The sequence below is a fragment of the Calidris pugnax genome, unplaced genomic scaffold (assembly GCF_001431845.1).
Source record: "Calidris pugnax isolate Ruff unplaced genomic scaffold, ASM143184v1 scaffold31, whole genome shotgun sequence".
NCBI classification, from domain to species: Eukaryota; Metazoa; Chordata; class Aves; order Charadriiformes; family Scolopacidae; genus Calidris; species Calidris pugnax.
Window position 1 is genome coordinate 2,977,614 of NW_015090786.1, and position 16,363 is coordinate 2,993,976.

Here is a 16,363-nt window from a genome sequence, read left to right on the forward strand (position 1 = left end):
TAATTTATCACAACAGACCGACTATCATCTATCCCAGAGCAAGGAGCTATAACACTGTTTTCAGATCCCAACGTTTAAGTCATCAAAATAACTTTGAAAAAGCCACAGCAAACAAAAAATGATGGTTATTGGGTAATTTTTTTCCTTAGTATACCTCCACTCTAGCTTTGTAGAATTCAATATCATGCAGCCTCTCTTTATACCGGCTGACTTCACTTTCAAGCTTGTCAACTCGAATTGCCTTCTCACGAAGAGCATCTAATTCATCTCTATACACTCTGGCAGAACGGGCATCTGAGAGTAAATTCATATTCTAGAAAATACAAAAATAAAGATATTAAAGGCAAGAGAACTGGACATGCTGAAGGATAGTATAGCTGCTTCATTATTGAAATTGGGGTAAAAAAACCCAGAGAGATATCATAAGTTAATTCTCAGAAAGGTAAAGAAAAAAACCATATAATTTAGGGGCTTAGTCCAGAGGATGTATTTCCAAGAAAACTGCATTGCCCTTTTTCCAGGAGAGGTATTTACACATTTGTAGATTTCAAAACAGCACATTTCTTTTACAGACAACATTCTCAAAAGGCTCCCAATAATTTATGCACTCATATTCTAATGATAAATGAATCGGATGTTTTCCTTCATGATCATTTCAGACTCAAAGCTTAAAGAAAACCAGACAAAATTTGAGCGCATTGCTTTTGAGAAGTATTCAGTGCATGTACACTCATGGGATACGTTGGTGGTAAATTGATTGAACGTGGGGAAAAAAAAAAAAGAAGAAATACTAACCTAACTCAGAATATTTTTCCAGCATACTAGGCCAAATAAAGGAATAAATTACACAAGATCATGTTCAGAGTGCAAAATTTAAAAATGCATGAAAATATACTTCCTAATACAAAAAATAGCTGGGGAGGGGGGGAATCATTCTAGTGGTGGCAGCTTTTTTTTGCCCATTTTTTTTTAAATGATAAATTTACAAAACCCATACCTCTTGCTGAAGTCTCTTAAGTTCAGCTTCCATCTGTTCCAGTTCTTGCTTACAGTCAAGCAACTGCTCAGTCTTTTCCTCACTTAAAAGAGAAAACACAACACAATTAAATATGACTGGAAAACTTGGTAATTATCATCTCATTTGAGAACAAACCACTGAGATTACACAACCCAGAATTTCATGGACATCAGACTGTAAAACTTAGGTACGCCATTACACTTTAGATATTTTTTAGGCTTTAGTCTATATCTAATCTTTTTATTTGGTCAGATTTTTGTAGTCCTTTAAACTGTTTTTCATTAAGATTTCCTACTTATGTGGGGCAGAAAACATTAGGGTGTAATAAGGGATTTTTTGGTGATAAGGGATTTTTTTTTAGAGGGGGGAGGGATGGGGAGGGAAAAAACTCCAAACAATACACATGAACAGGCATCAGGTGATTCACATCCAAAAGTAAATGTAGAATAATTTGAAAATATACATTGAAAAAGTCCAAATATTTTCCAGGAGAACCAAACAATGATCACTGATGTATCCTGTCACAGATCAAGTAAAGCCAATTTTAAAAGTACTTTTATATTTTTGCAATTTTTCTTTTTCTTACAGAGAAGAATTAAGGTTTTCAGGTGCCTTTACTTATTAAAAGAAGGTACCACTTAATCACCATAATTTTATGAAATGCATAATGAATTTTATTTTTATGGAACAACAGTGTCTGCTTTAGTCTATTCAGACATTTGTAATAAAAATAATTTGATATAGAATACTACAATTTTTACAAGACTCATTCCTAACTTCTAGACAACAGTTATTTCTCAACACTCAAAAAAATCACTTTCTTAAAAAATGAGTTCATTAAACAATGTGTAAGTGCACTCGAAAGCACAGAATACCTAATTTTCAAAATATAATTGCACTTCAGAACAAACAGTATTCATGGTTGAAAAATCCTGCCATATCCAAAATGTTATATACTTAAAAGATATATTGCATATTCAAACATGTTACTGTATCATTTAAAATTTTGGAATACACACATGAAACAGAAGTAGAAAAGCAGGAAATAAGATAATTTAATGGACTGAAATCTATAATACAATCTAAAAGTAATCATACTAACATAAAATATACTTGCTTAAAATGGAACTAGAATCGTTATTTTACAAAAAGAGCCAATCTCACAATGAATGATCTTTTTGCAATCATATATAGCTTCAAAAAGGTTGTTGACAACCTACAAGTATACAAAGGTTCATCTGCAACATCACTGTCCATAGTGTCCCTGTCAACTGTCCCTCTACATGGATGTTAAGAAATCATACAGAAATTCAGAAGTATTCTGTATTACATTAGATTACAGCAGCTTTTCTATTAACATTTATAATCCTACATTATTTTTCTATATAGAAAAACACACAGGAATGAATATAGAAAATTAGGTGCGCTGTTTCCAATTCTGGAATTTCTATACAATAAGCCTCAAATCGTTGTTTTGCATCCAACTGTTGGTACATGATGTTGCAAAGAAAAACAACCTTAACAGATCTTTTGTACAAAATTCTATTAGCTACAAGGCATACTTAATCAGATATGAAGGTTCGTTGCCAAAACCAGATTATAAATAAATTTTAAGATTAATATTTTCAACTCTGGAATGAATCTAATTTTAAATTTATCAAATAAATGCAGCATTTAATACCAAATGCTACAGACAGAAGTTAATTTATCAAAGTCTAGTATTTTAAATATACTGCTACGTGTAAAGAAAATTTATTTACAAATTGAATTCAAATGGGAGTGCAAAATGTGAAATGTTCCAAGCCATCACTGTTGCCCTAATTGCATGCTTCAGCTACAGACTAGAGAGGATTGTACTAAATTATACAGAACATACCAGTGTTCACTGTTTAGGCTATCTATTAACTGTCAATCACACTAATAACAGCAATTTTTTCACTAATTTTCTTGGTGCAGCTGTTTATAGAATATCCTGGGCGGGCTCATTTCAGTAGACACATAATAATACAGACATCAGAAAAAAAGAGCCATATCTTTTTGTCCTCTATTCTTCATGAAGATCCAAGATGTAGTGGGGGAAGGGGTCCTCTGAGTAAATCAACCAGATACTTAATCCAGCCAGTTAGAGATGATCTGATCAACCGGCTCTAATAAGAGCAGACCAGTGAGCTGATAATTGTGACTTTATGCTACCTTCAACTTTTAATTTAATTTTACTTGTCCCCTCTCTCCACAAGATATGCAGGATTAAAAATCTTTATTTATGTTTTTTCTAAACTACAGGCAAGTTACTATATGTATTGAATCTCTTTAGATTTAACATCTGCATTTTAAGTTCCAACTGCACATGCTTTACTCTGCTAAAACAATATTACACACATTGCTATAGGGAGAAACAGATTCTCCACTGGCCTATTATCATTTTTCCTCTTTAAATAATTCTTCACTACTGCCCAGATTTGTTCCTAGGCTATGAAGACAGACTAAGTACCCACGGATACTTACTGAATCAGTTTTCTTAATAAAATAGGAGGGATAAAAAAGGTTTTAATTAGAATATGAAAAACCAAGAAACGAAGATCTTTTTTACAATGGGAGTGATTTTTCGCAGTACTCAGGTAAGGTGAAGGAAGGGAATATACCCCTTAGCTAAGGGGTCAGCAGGGGAAGAAGAGAGCCTTCCCTTAACTGGATGAACATAGCAGGTTGGAAACTGAATGAAACCATAACTGACCCAAGCTATAAAATTTAATCATTTTACAAATTACATTATTCCTCAGACATAAATAACCACCCCTGCTAGTGATTGTTCAAATATAGCTAGTTTTTCAGAAAGTTCAGAGCACAAAAGATACAAAATTGCCATAGCTCTAGTTCACTGATTTCAGTATGTTTATGGTTAAAACATCAATATAATTTGTAATACAGATTAAGACAAACACAGATGAAAATATACGTATACAAATACGTTTACATGCTAAAAATATGTTTTCTGAGGTGCAATTACTAAAAAAAGCATTTAAAACTAATTTACCATTTGAAAGAATGGAGAATTTGTCTAGAATACTACTTTGTGCAAAATCAAAGCGATTTTAAAACCCTACGACTCTCAACACACTTCTGCAATACACGTGTACTCACAGCTCTTGCCTAAGCCTTCTTATCTTTGCTTTGGCATCTGCTAGCTCTACTGACAGGTGCTGTCTGCTTTCAGTGCGCTTCATGCCAGGAGATCCGCAAGGTGATTGTGCTGCTGATGCATGAGGTAGAAAACGGAGACAGTCCCGTTCCTCTGAGAGTTCAATGATAGTCTGAGAAATTTAAAAAATAAAAAGAGAGAAAAAAGCACAGAATTGCATTTAGAGCGCCATTTATGTCAGAAACTGCTATCATTCACTGCCTTAATAAATCAAAGACTGAAAGGAGGCGAGAATAATAGAAAAGTTTTGCCATAAAAGAAGTTAGAAGCCTTATACACACCTCTACACCTAAGCCACAGCTACTTAACAGCACCATTTGGCTACTCTTAAAACTACTCAAATTTAGACTTCCAACTCATAGAAACAGAGTCGTTTAGCTGAAAAATACCTTTAAGATCATCAAGTCCAACCATTAACCTAACAGTGCCAAAGCCACCACCAAACCATGTTCCTCAGAACTATGTCTGTGTGTCTTTTAAATATCCCCAGGGATGGTTACTCAACCACGTCCCTGGGCCATTTCTTCCGATGCTTGACAACACTTTAGGTGAAGAAATTTTTCCTAATATCAATCTAAAACTCCTCTGGTGCAATGTGAGTCCATTTCCTCTTGTCTTGTCACTTGTTACTTGGGAGAAGACACCGATCTCCCCCTCACTACAACCTCCTTTCGGATAGTTGTAGAGAGCGATAAGGTCTCCCCTCAGCCTCCTTTTCTTCAGGCTGAACAACCCCAGCTCCATCAGCTGCTCCTCATAAGACTTGTGCTCCAGACCAGCTTTGTTGCCCTTCACTGGACGTGATCCAGCACCTCAATGTCCTTCTTGTAGCGAGGGGCCCAGAACTGGACACAGTATTTGAGGTGGGGTCTCACCAGTGCCAAGTACAGGTGGATGATTACTGCCCAAGTCCTGCTGGCCACACTATTACTAATACAGGCCAGGATGCTGTTGGCCTTCTTGGCCACCTGGGCACACTGCCACAAAATTATCAGTACTTAGTACGGATTCAGTAATGAAAAGGCACTAATTCCTTGAACATGAGGATAAATATAAAACTCTAAAGAAACTGGTGTTCTTCAGTTAGCAGCAGCATCCTTGCGAACTGAATAAAGCAACAGACCTAGAGGAATATTCCTATTTCACCATACAAATAGAGGTGTTATCCTAATATGAAGATGTTTCTTTTTCAAGTTACTTTTCCTTTGTATTGCGAAAAAGGATTACCACACATCCTCTCCCCTCACAGTTAAGTTTCTGTTTTCCTCATATCAAGGCAGTGAACTGGAAAGACAGTTACTAACTTTCAAAGGAATATCTGGAATAATTGCAACATGAACATAAACACAGGTCTTATCACCCTGAGAATGAACAGTTTTCTACACAATATACTGCTAATTTCAGGAGTTATAAGAGGTTTAGCTAAGAAGTAAAATTACTGAACAGAAAGCTGGTTCTGTTCCATCTCAAGTACAAGTTACTACCTTGTTCTGCCTCAAACCAGGACAACACTCTACTAACACCACCAAGATGATTTATTTTCTTGATTCTCACACAGTATAACAATTGTACCTCGCCATAAGCTGGTAAGACCTCATCTCCTAGTATAACTTCTGCTCCAGTTCACTCAAAGCTGTACAACAGGATACAGTAACATAATAGGCACCTTTCAGTGTCTGGCTTGTGAACTGACAGGTTACCGACTCCTGGAAACTTCAGCTGGTAGAGCTTCGGATTTTCTGTTTTCAACTACAGATGAGTGCTATTTAAAGTTGTTTCAGACACTGCTTATTTGAAGAAGGTCATCTACTATTATCTTTTCTAGTTTGTCACAATATTCAACAACTAGTATGCACACCGTAACTACCTCAAACAACTTTCTGGCAGGAAGGAATCCTTGCTTAAATATGCTAACAGAACATATGTTAAACTATTAGTTATAAAAATGGTAAGTTGTATCATTTGCAAAAAATTATTTCTTATATTTCTCTTATGCAACAAAGCATATCCATACCTCTGAGTGCTCATCTCTTTCATCTATAAGTCTTTTTAAATGTAACACCATATTTTTCAAGAGAGGTTCAACATATTCTTGTGTCAATACAATGACATCCATCCACTGCAGATCAAACACATTTTCCTGATTATGAGTTACCTACACAGAATGAAATGGAAGAGAAAAAAACCACCCTCTTTAAATTATAAGAGTAGAAAGCAAGCCTAAGAAAATAAAGCTGAAATCCTATGGGTTAGATTCTCTAGAAAAGCCACCAAAAAAAACCATTTAAAATAGATTAGATTGTACGTTATGGAATAGTTTCTTATCTACCTGAAGGTAGTAACTTGTACTTCTGGCGAAATAAAAGCAAAAGGTGAGTAGGACATAATATACATTACATATCACATACATGGGATTTGATTTGTATGCTCTGAATACGTTTGCATATGAAAATTTCACTAAAGTAAATTTCCTGTAAAATTCTAAGAAATTCTTGGAGCAACATACTTCCTCCCTGCTACTGTTTTAACAATGTAATCCAAAAGAGCTTGATCACAAAATATTTTTGTAAATCAAGTTAGAAAAGAAAAGCATTTTTTGCTTACTAAAAACAACAGTTATATAATCACGAACTTGATTACTTGCTTTTGAACAAGTGTAATTAATCTTCTTACAGTACAATATTTCACTTCCAAAAAAATTAAATGTACAAAAATAACAATATACCTCTTGAATATGGGCTGCAACAGCTGCTCTTGTGTCAAAATCTAGACCTTGGATTCTTTCAATAAATTCTTCTTTTTTCTGACACTAAAAATAAAGATATCTACTTTATGTACATACATATATAAAAAAAAAATCACAAGTATTTTCATTCTTCTTTTGTATTTCCAAGAGTGAAACATGATAAATTTGAAATTATAATGGTCACATTGCTAAATTATTACCCAATCATTCTGTTGACATGGTTTATGCCATGTTATAGTAATTATAACAACTTTCAACACTAATAAAATTACAGAGGAAAAAAAAAGCTATTGAAAAGGGGGAAGGAAGAGATTTCTTAAAATATCTACTTATTAATTTTTTTCTTTCTTTCTTTATAGTATCAGGTAAAGTAATAATATTACAATTAATAAACTATTAGAAATCCTACATAGACAGTTTCCTATATTAATACAATAAAATATAAGAAGTGTACAGCTGTAGCTGTTTTAACTGTAAGAACATCCATACTTTCAAGGAATGCAAAAGTACCATTAGAGGAAGGAAGGTCAAAATTATACACCACCTCAGACATTAAAGTAGTAAGAAAAGAGATGGGTAACACTTAAATAATTTCGTACAGTTACAAACTTATATCAAACTTACCTGAACCGCACAACCAAGTAAAAGCAGGAGGAGTTTTTTTATTTCTTCAGTACCTGGCTCTAAGAAGAAAACAACCAAAAAAAAGGTAGGTGTAAAATGGTAATTGGGCTTTCTTCCTCTACCCCTCAGAAAACATCAGGTTTTCTCATTATTTTAATATAATTTATGTTAACCTAGTTAGGAAAATAAGAAAATGAAGAAACCCCCATCTTTCCAGGTTTCAGCTTAATCCTTTTTGCCATTTAGCTGCCAATGTTCAGCATTTAACAAATAGCTTAACATCCACAATAGTTCCAAATGGAAAAAACATATTTTCTGCCCTTTGTAAAACAAAACTTAAGAGTGACATTTTCAAAAGTGCTTTGGAGACCTACAATCAAGTTTTCAACTGTTATTTCAGGTATCTCAAGATACTTACAAAAGCGCTTAAGTTATTTGCCACCCCTAAGCTGTAAGAGTTTGGTGACAAGTTAATTTAAACTAGTTTATAAAGCTTTATTAGATATTTTAATCTAAACATCTAAAAATCAAAATGTATTTCCAAATCTGGCCTTAAGCATCTTAATCTCCAAAAGAAGCTTAAGCTAAAGAACTCTGTTCACAGATTAGTAAAGATGTTTCTTACTTTTTACACTCAAAATGTCCTTGTCCTGCTACTAAATATGTTCTCTATCTAGAATATAAGCAACCATAAATCAAATACTTTAAGGATGGCAAAACATCTGAGGCTAGTTGGAATTGAAGTCTATATGGTCATATACCATTTCGCTTTACTGTAATAGAAAACACCACCCACTGGGCTATCTAGGCATAAAAGGGTCCTAATAGCAACCTTTCTAAATATACTGTGGATTACAGCCAATAGTATATTTCATTGTTAGCTATCCAGACAAAAGTTATGCTGTCAAACACAGTAATGCTGGGTCTGGCTAGAAATCTGACCTTTATTCTTCAAAACTGTACTCTGCAACACAGCTGGTGTAACTGCCACCATCACCAACAGATTCAGTCCAAATACCAAAAACCCCAGCAAACATCCAGCATGGACAAAGGTACGCACAGTCATTCCTGAACCTGACCTAAGTGACTGAAGTCCATTTTTCTTAAAGGACTCAGTAATCACATGTGAGCTCCAATGATCACAAGACAATTATAAACATCTAAACCAAAGCTCAACTAGAACTTTCTTTCCAAAATGGCAGTTTGTAATCTTCTACATTGGGCAACTAAGTCTATTTCAGATGAGCCCCCACATATGAAAGAAGTAACCATTCGCTTACAAGCACTTGAAAAATTGACCTTTGGTTTGATCCACTACAGTACTCTGTAAATGTAAAACTGTACATTTGCAACTGTAAAAGATGCAAATGCAAAACCCTTCTCAAAAAGCTACACGAGGTAATCTTGATCAAAAGAGGAAATTAAAAAGAAATCAAGAAAATACCTAAAAGGATACAGAACACTCAAAGACTTTGACTAGGTTTCAGTAAATAGTCAAGCCTCCTGCCATAAAGCAGAGATGAAAGATAGATGCTAAGCTTCTCCACCTTCCTCATAGCTTCAGGAATTCTCTGTGCATTATAATATTAATTAGAGAGCCTTTTTTCAACACTAACTCAACCTGCTTCTTTTGGAGGCAGATATGTATAATCCCAATGAACATGTAATGTTTAAATTTTTCAAAAGAGATTTGTCAAGTAGATATGTTACAAAGAACATGAGCTTAAATGGAAGATCTTTAATCATTTATACAGACTTCTTGTATCCTAAAGACTTGAGTTGTGAAGTCTTTTACATAGAAATAGAAAACATCAATGAACACCTTTCATCACAGTACTTTCAGCACAGTACTTCAGCTAAAGAAGGGGAATTTTACCTGGCTGCCTGTCTTAATCAATAAAGGTTAGCCAGAATACTGTAACAGAAGGAATCCATCCCAACATCTTGCATCCTACATTCATTTATCCCAATAAATTAATCACTTTTTTTTTTTAAGCAATCCCTGAACTCCTCTTTGAATGTTCATTTGCTCACTGCTTCAGCATCTCAACTGGCTTTTAAAAGCCTGTCCGAATATTGCTCCTCCACAGTCCCTAAAAGAACATGGCAAAATATTGAACAACCTCAGCTTCCCACTGCTACCAACCACCTTGAATGTTTTTGTTCCTTTTTCTCCATCACAACTACAGAAATAGTCAATTCTTTTCTATACCCTCCAACTTGCTGCCTGAACTTTGTCCCTACCCTATCCTATCCTTTGATCTTCCCTGCACTCACTCTTATCCCTGACTTTCATGTCCTCTGTAGCCTTCCATCCTCCCTTGGCCTGCTCTCTCAGAAATATGAACTTGTTTTAATCCTTGCTCTTCCCCCGTGAAAGAATATTCACTCCTCATTATCTCCTTTCTCCTTCTCCTCTGTAATTTAACATTTACAGTCACAGGCTGTAGCTCATCTCCTCCAGTTTTCTCCTAAAACTGGCTTCCTGCCAATTAGCTCAACTGACATGTTTCTTGATAAAGTCTCTGATGACCTCTTTTTTACCAAAGCTCAAATCCAGCATTCTATCTGCATTGTCCTTGATTAGCCAGCTGCCTCTGACACAGGCAAACACATTTCTTTTCCTGAAATCTTATCTGCTCTTGCCTTCTGCAATTTGTCATCTTCTGGTATTTCTTTACTAATCATTCCTTAAGTGCAAAGCAGTGCAAAGGCAAAAAACTGGGACATATTTATGAAAAAAAAAAAAAAAAAAAAACAGCTACAGCCTAAGCTTTAGTGGATGAAATCTTAATCGTTATCAGAGAATCAACTTTTACTATGGGGGCTTGCCTTGATGCAACCAGATTTACATAGCAAGTCTCTCAAAAAGTCACCAAGGTTTAATTTTGCTACAATTGCTCAACAAAAGAAAAAAGCATGAAAGTCCCTGTAGGGATGAGGTCCTCTTCTAGTTGACACAGCAAGAGCAGTTTTAACTTTCAAAGGGGAAAGGTTCTGGATGGAACCCAAAAGATCCATCTTCTGATTCAGATCAAACTCCATGATGAATTCAAGCAGGAATCTGGAACGTCTTCAAGAATGTTGTCCATACATAAAAAATATTTTTAATATATGGACTATGCTACAATACAGTCTGTATTTTCTCACAATAATCCAATAATGTCCCCACAGGAGAGCAACGTGTACACTACCAGACATTCCAGTTGCCAAACCACAAAAGCTACACAGACTTAGCTGAGGTCCCAACATCAGAAGAGGCTTTCTTATTAATTAAAGCACAGGTTTTTATGGTTACAACTGAATACCAAATTATCTTTGTGAGGTTTTGTAGTGCTTTTTTAATAAAATTTCATCTTATACTAGATTATATTGTTAAGGCATATTTTGTCTCAGTATCTTAAAGAGAATAAAAAACATCACTACAAAAACATCACTACAAAAACAACTACTATGCATTTTTTTAATCTGTTTTTTCACTAAATCTGGTCCCTAGGCACACCCATGGAGTCTTTTGAAAACCTTAAGAAAGTCTGGAATCAAAATATAAAACCATGTTGGATTCTATTCTTTTGGAAAAGAAGAAACCACATTCACACTTCTTGGTGCATATGATAGATTACAGCATCTACACATATAAAAACTTAAAAGGCTGTGACCTCAGAAGCAAAAGCAGCAATATTCAAAAGCAGAAAGTAAAAATAAAAAAAATTAAATCAAGATACCTACAAAAATGGGATATATGCAGATGCGATATGGAAAGCATCAACATTATGAACCCTGGAATTGAAAAGTGAGGTAACACAGATGGTTTTTCTTGCTCATGACAAAAATCTTGTCTCACATACATGGAAGCATGGCATGTAAGACATCTTAAATAAACAAAAAAAGCCAGGGGAAGCTACACAGCCTGTTAGAGTAGTTCCTAACCTCTCTGCTGAGGTGCTAGAACATCAGAAGTAGAGCACATGGGACACATTAGACCCAAGTAAATAAATTCTGCCCAATCCATAGTGGCTCCATGCAGGCCAGGTGTGTCTGCTCCGTGCTTCTGGAATTGAGAGCATGGTGCAGAGATTCCCAAGTGGCTGTGGATAGTCAGCTGGGTCCATACAGGCTAATTTTCTTGGTCTGAAAATTGCAACTCTCAGAGCTGGAAGCAGAGAAGGTGGGAGCATGGAGAAGACAGTGTCAGTTCAGGGGAGAAAGCAAGAAGGTCAACTGCAATATTTTTCAGGTAACGACGCAAGAGAAGCAGGAGAGTTTTAGGGAAGGAAAAACAAGGATTAGGAATCGGATCAAGTGAGATGTATTGAACTGCCAATTTTCTCAGGGGTGGCTTAGGTAAAGAAAGTTGAAGGCGTAGTAGGTAGGAACACACGAAACTTAGACTTTGTCATATCAGTGGCTCACTGGTTGCCGGAAAACGCACTTCATTTCAGTATAAATCCTAATGACAGCCAGTGCTGAGGTTTGGACTGCACACATTTTTGTAAACCGTGGACCCTTGGTGTGAACAAAGAAAGTGTTACTCATCACCATTAAACCACTTATTTGCTAGGAAAATTTACACAATCTTCTTCTGAAAGGCTCACTCCTATATCAATTTTATTTTCAGTGAAATAATACAAATTATTACAGCAATATAAATTTTCATCTTAATTAAAAATAAACTTACCGGAAAAAGGATTTTTGCTAATTATTAATACATTTGGCAAAGACATCATGATCAACTGCTGCAAATTCTCCTACAAAAGTAAATTAAAATATTACTTAACCATAAGTACTGAACAAAAGCAAACATCAAATACTAACCAATACTAAAGAGAAATTAGTATTATATGAGTAGTTTAAAATTTTTCAGGTCTTAATACATACATGTTCAATATTTAAATTATTTGAATCTAATTTTTAAAAGCCTTACAAGTACGAATTATTTCTACAAAAGCTTTGTTTTATTGGTTTGCCAGACCATCTCAACAGAGTAAAATCCTCTCGTGGCAATAAGCTGGCTTATGGATTTTAAGTCAGCTAGATCCTGTGTCTCAGAATGTAGCAAAACGCCTTTAAATTATTAGTGTTCATGTTTCTCTGACTGGCTTATTGCTAGATGTTTATTTTATTGGCTCTAAGTTGCATTTATACCACAAAAGATCAATTTCCTCTATTTTATGTCCATAGTCTCAGTGGCCTCACCAAAATGTGGTTGTGAAAATTACAGGGGTTTTTGCTGCAGTTATGCTGGGAAAATCCTGAATATCAAGGTACAAAATCCTATTTGCATGATCAGGCGGAGTTTTCGTTTGGCAAGTCCCACACACTCAAGCAGCAGCTTTGCCTATCTATTCCATAGATTGTATCAATGGATAGTTTCTGTCAGGCAGTAATGGCTGTAATCAGGTCAAATCCCCAGTCTAGACAGAGCCTAATTCTTCTGAAGCAGAATAGTCCTCCTCCTGTTCCCAGATGTTTATTCACAGCAGATGCCATCCTATCAGCAGCTCTGGAGTCACGCCTTTTGTTTGTCCACAGTGACAGATTAATTAATACATAAAATGTTCATACTCAAAAGCAACACATTCCAGAACCATCACCACTCTTCATCCAAAAGACACACATTAGGTGTCATACTGTAAGCTAAAAATGTAACAGAAGCCATTTTATGTCAAATTTGAAAAATTACAATATTACTTGAAAAACACCTGTGGAAATTATTAGCTGTAACTATCTTGAAAGTTTTCACTAGCTAATTTAGGATATGAAAAAATATATCTGAATTGGTTAACACTAGACTGAAAGATACATACTTTCATTGCAACATGCCTGAGACAAAGTACAAGGAGAGAGAAAATAGCTTTGACCTCCTCAAATATCATGAATTTCAATCAACTATGACTCTTGTACTTCTGAGACCTTGATACAGACAATTTTAAAATAAAAAAAAAAGATATGAAGTATACCATGGGTAGTTTAAAATCAATGAAGAACAATTAAAATATAAGGAATTCAGTAAGTACTTATAGCTACTACAAAACAAAACCACATACTTTAAAAAGTGGGGGCTTGGTGGCTTTTTTGTTGTGCTTTTTTTGTAATAGCTCAAATAATTCCATGATGCTATTATAAAGCTTTTCTTACTGTGAAGCAAAGTCCAAGCAGGGGTAGCCAAGAAACGTGGCCTCTATGGACTAATGACATTATTACCTCTTTTCTTATAACACCTCTATCGTGCTTCAAAGATGTCTACCACCTTTTCTGTCACACGATGTTAACTTCATCAGCAAGCTCAATGCCACTGCTGTCAATTTGTGTTTGCTTTTGAAATTACTGCTTCTATTAAAAACCTGAAACTGGAACCCATGTATCCCAAAATTCATGTATTTCTTTTAACTGTTGTTTAACCTGCAAAAATAAACTAAGCCTATTTACAAAATTCTGCCTCGCTTGTACAAACTTTTATAGTTTGCTAGTGTTTATTTTATTAAAGACTCACACATCATCTGTCAAATGATGCTGACAGAGCACCCATGGGAGTCATAGAAACTCACTGCATTAAACCTCCCAAGCCCACCAAAATGTAAAGAGGGATCAGTTCTCCTGAATCAGCTGCAGAGAACAATTCCACACTCTTACGTTGCCGGGAAATGTATAGGCTCAAAAGACTGGTTTGGGGCTTAGTAAGAGTTTGGTGATGCTGTAAGGAGGTAAAGAAGCTTCATTCAGAAAAAGAAGACACAATTGTAATTAGAGAAGAACAAAGATGATGCAGGAACCAGAAAACTTGTCTAATCTAACATAATACTTTAATTTTGAACGTTATATTCTATTGGTGCAAGTTTTTTGACATGTACATATGCAACACTAATGCAATTATTTGCTAAATTGAGATATTTTGCACAGATGTAAATACACATGGAGTAACCTAGCACAGACAAGCTCATAATAAAAAGTTTTAAAAGTCAGGATAAGATAATGATAAAAATAAAAAATCTCCATACTTATGAATATCTTATTCCTACTGTAATATTCAAGACATCAATTAATCTCAATACAGTTATTACTTTCCATGTTTCCCTACTCTCAGATTTCAGGCATCCATTTAGAACATATAGCAGACACGATGCCTGTATAGACAGCTTTCTGCAGCACTCGGGTCTGAGGGCTCATGCCCCTGTGAAAGCACACTCCAGGCTACAACAGGCCTCTCAGATTGATTCCAAGGCATCCATCAAGCACCAGCTTTTCTTCCTTGGGTGATTTCATAGGCAACAGGAATGAAACTGAGCCCTTATAGAAACCCACTCTGCTACGCTGCTTTGCTAACCCATGCACAGGTTGTGGGTAAAACACCTGCTGCCAGGCTGCACTAAGTCTGAGAGGAAACAAAGTCTACACTCCATCCTTTAAGACTTCTCTCCAAACCCAACAAACGACCACAGCGCATAAACCTCCTGCATGCACATCAGCACATCTGAGTAAACATCAACACATGCTAAAAGCAATTTTAAATTTGAACAAGCGTTCCAGTTTGGCCACTAAATGTCTTTACTCCTACTAAAAGGCCAGACCTGCAATGTTTATAAGTTCCCTCGTTTGCACTATCTGAAGAGGTTGCATCTCACAAGATTAGAAGCCTGAGAGACTGGGATATAAATTGGAAAATGTGTATGAAGTTCTATATACCTTACACAGGACAAACTCGAACCATTAAAAGCATGGTGACTGATTTTAACATTTATTGAATAAGAATACTTTTTTATTGTAAAAAAGCTATAAGATATTATTTCTAACACAAAGGTTTGGAGCAACATTCACAATCCTGAATCATCCAAATGGGTCAGGCAACCCCAGTATCAATACAGGCTGGGGGATGAAGGGATTGAGAGCAGCCCTGCCGAGAAGGATTTGGGGTACTGGTGGATGAGAAGCTGGACATGAGCCAGCAACGAATGCTCAAACCCACAAGGCCAACCATATCCTGGGCTGCATCCAAAGAAGTGTGGCCAGCAGGTCAAGGGAGGCGATTCTGCCTCTTTGCTCTATTTTGGTGAGACCCCACCAGGAGCACTGCATCCAGCTCTGGTGAGATATGGACATCTTGGAGAATGTCCAGGGGAGGACCACAAAAATGATCAGAGGGCTGGAACGCCTCTCCTGTGAGGACAGGCTGAGAGAACTGGGGTTGTTCAGTCTGGAGAAGAGAAGGCTCTGGGGAGACTTTATTGTGGCCTTTCAGAGGGCTTATAATAAAGGTGGGGACAAACTTTTTAGCAGGGCCTATTGCGATAGGACAAGAGGTAATGGCTTTAAACTAAAAGAGGGTAGATTTAGACTAAATAAAAGGAAGACATTTTTTTACAATCGTGGTGGTGAAACACTGGCCCAGGTTGCCCAGAGAGGTGGCTCCATCCCTGGAAACATTCAAGGTCAGGTTGGACAGGGCTCTGAGCAACCTGATCTAGTTGAAGATGTCCTTGTTCACGGCAGGGGGAACTGGACTAAATGAACTTTAAAGTTCCCTTCCAACCCAAACTATTCCACGATTCTAAAGGTAAGCTACCTAAATGCAAACAATTCTGCCTGGTACTGTTGCACTAGAACAGGCCAGAGATGCACAGGGAATGACTTGTATTCAAATAAAGATCAATCCTGACAGGGTTTTTGCCTTCTGTTGCCCCAGTTGTGACACACTAATGCCTGGTCTAAAATGACTACCATCAAGGAAATGGAAAAGCACAGTGTCTTAGCAGGCAGCACTTATACCCACGTATAGTAT

The 16,363-nt window shown here is 36.1% G+C and overlaps 1 protein-coding gene across 14 annotated transcripts in view; it reads right to left on the reverse strand.

Annotated features, from left to right (window-relative positions):
- Window positions 1-16,363, reverse strand: part of CCDC88A (coiled-coil domain containing 88A) — an 85,309-nt gene that overhangs the window by 40,780 nt on the left and 28,166 nt on the right. For 12 of the 14 annotated variants that reach the window (XM_014966396.1, XM_014966395.1, XM_014966394.1 and 9 more), the window contains exons 4-10: window positions 12,266-12,335; window positions 7,588-7,646; window positions 6,943-7,026; window positions 6,232-6,372; window positions 4,160-4,329; window positions 998-1,079; window positions 155-313 (exon numbers count right to left, since the gene is read on the reverse strand). In XM_014966396.1, coding sequence (XP_014821882.1) covers window positions 155-313; window positions 998-1,079; window positions 4,160-4,329; window positions 6,232-6,372; window positions 6,943-7,026; window positions 7,588-7,646; window positions 12,266-12,335 — 765 coding nt within the window. Of the gene's footprint in view, window positions 1-154; window positions 314-997; window positions 1,080-4,159; window positions 4,330-6,231; window positions 6,373-6,942; window positions 7,027-7,587; window positions 7,647-11,517; window positions 11,619-12,265; window positions 12,336-16,363 lie in introns of those variants that run through there. The other 2 variants (XM_014966390.1, XM_014966385.1) reach the window with 2 other exon arrangements.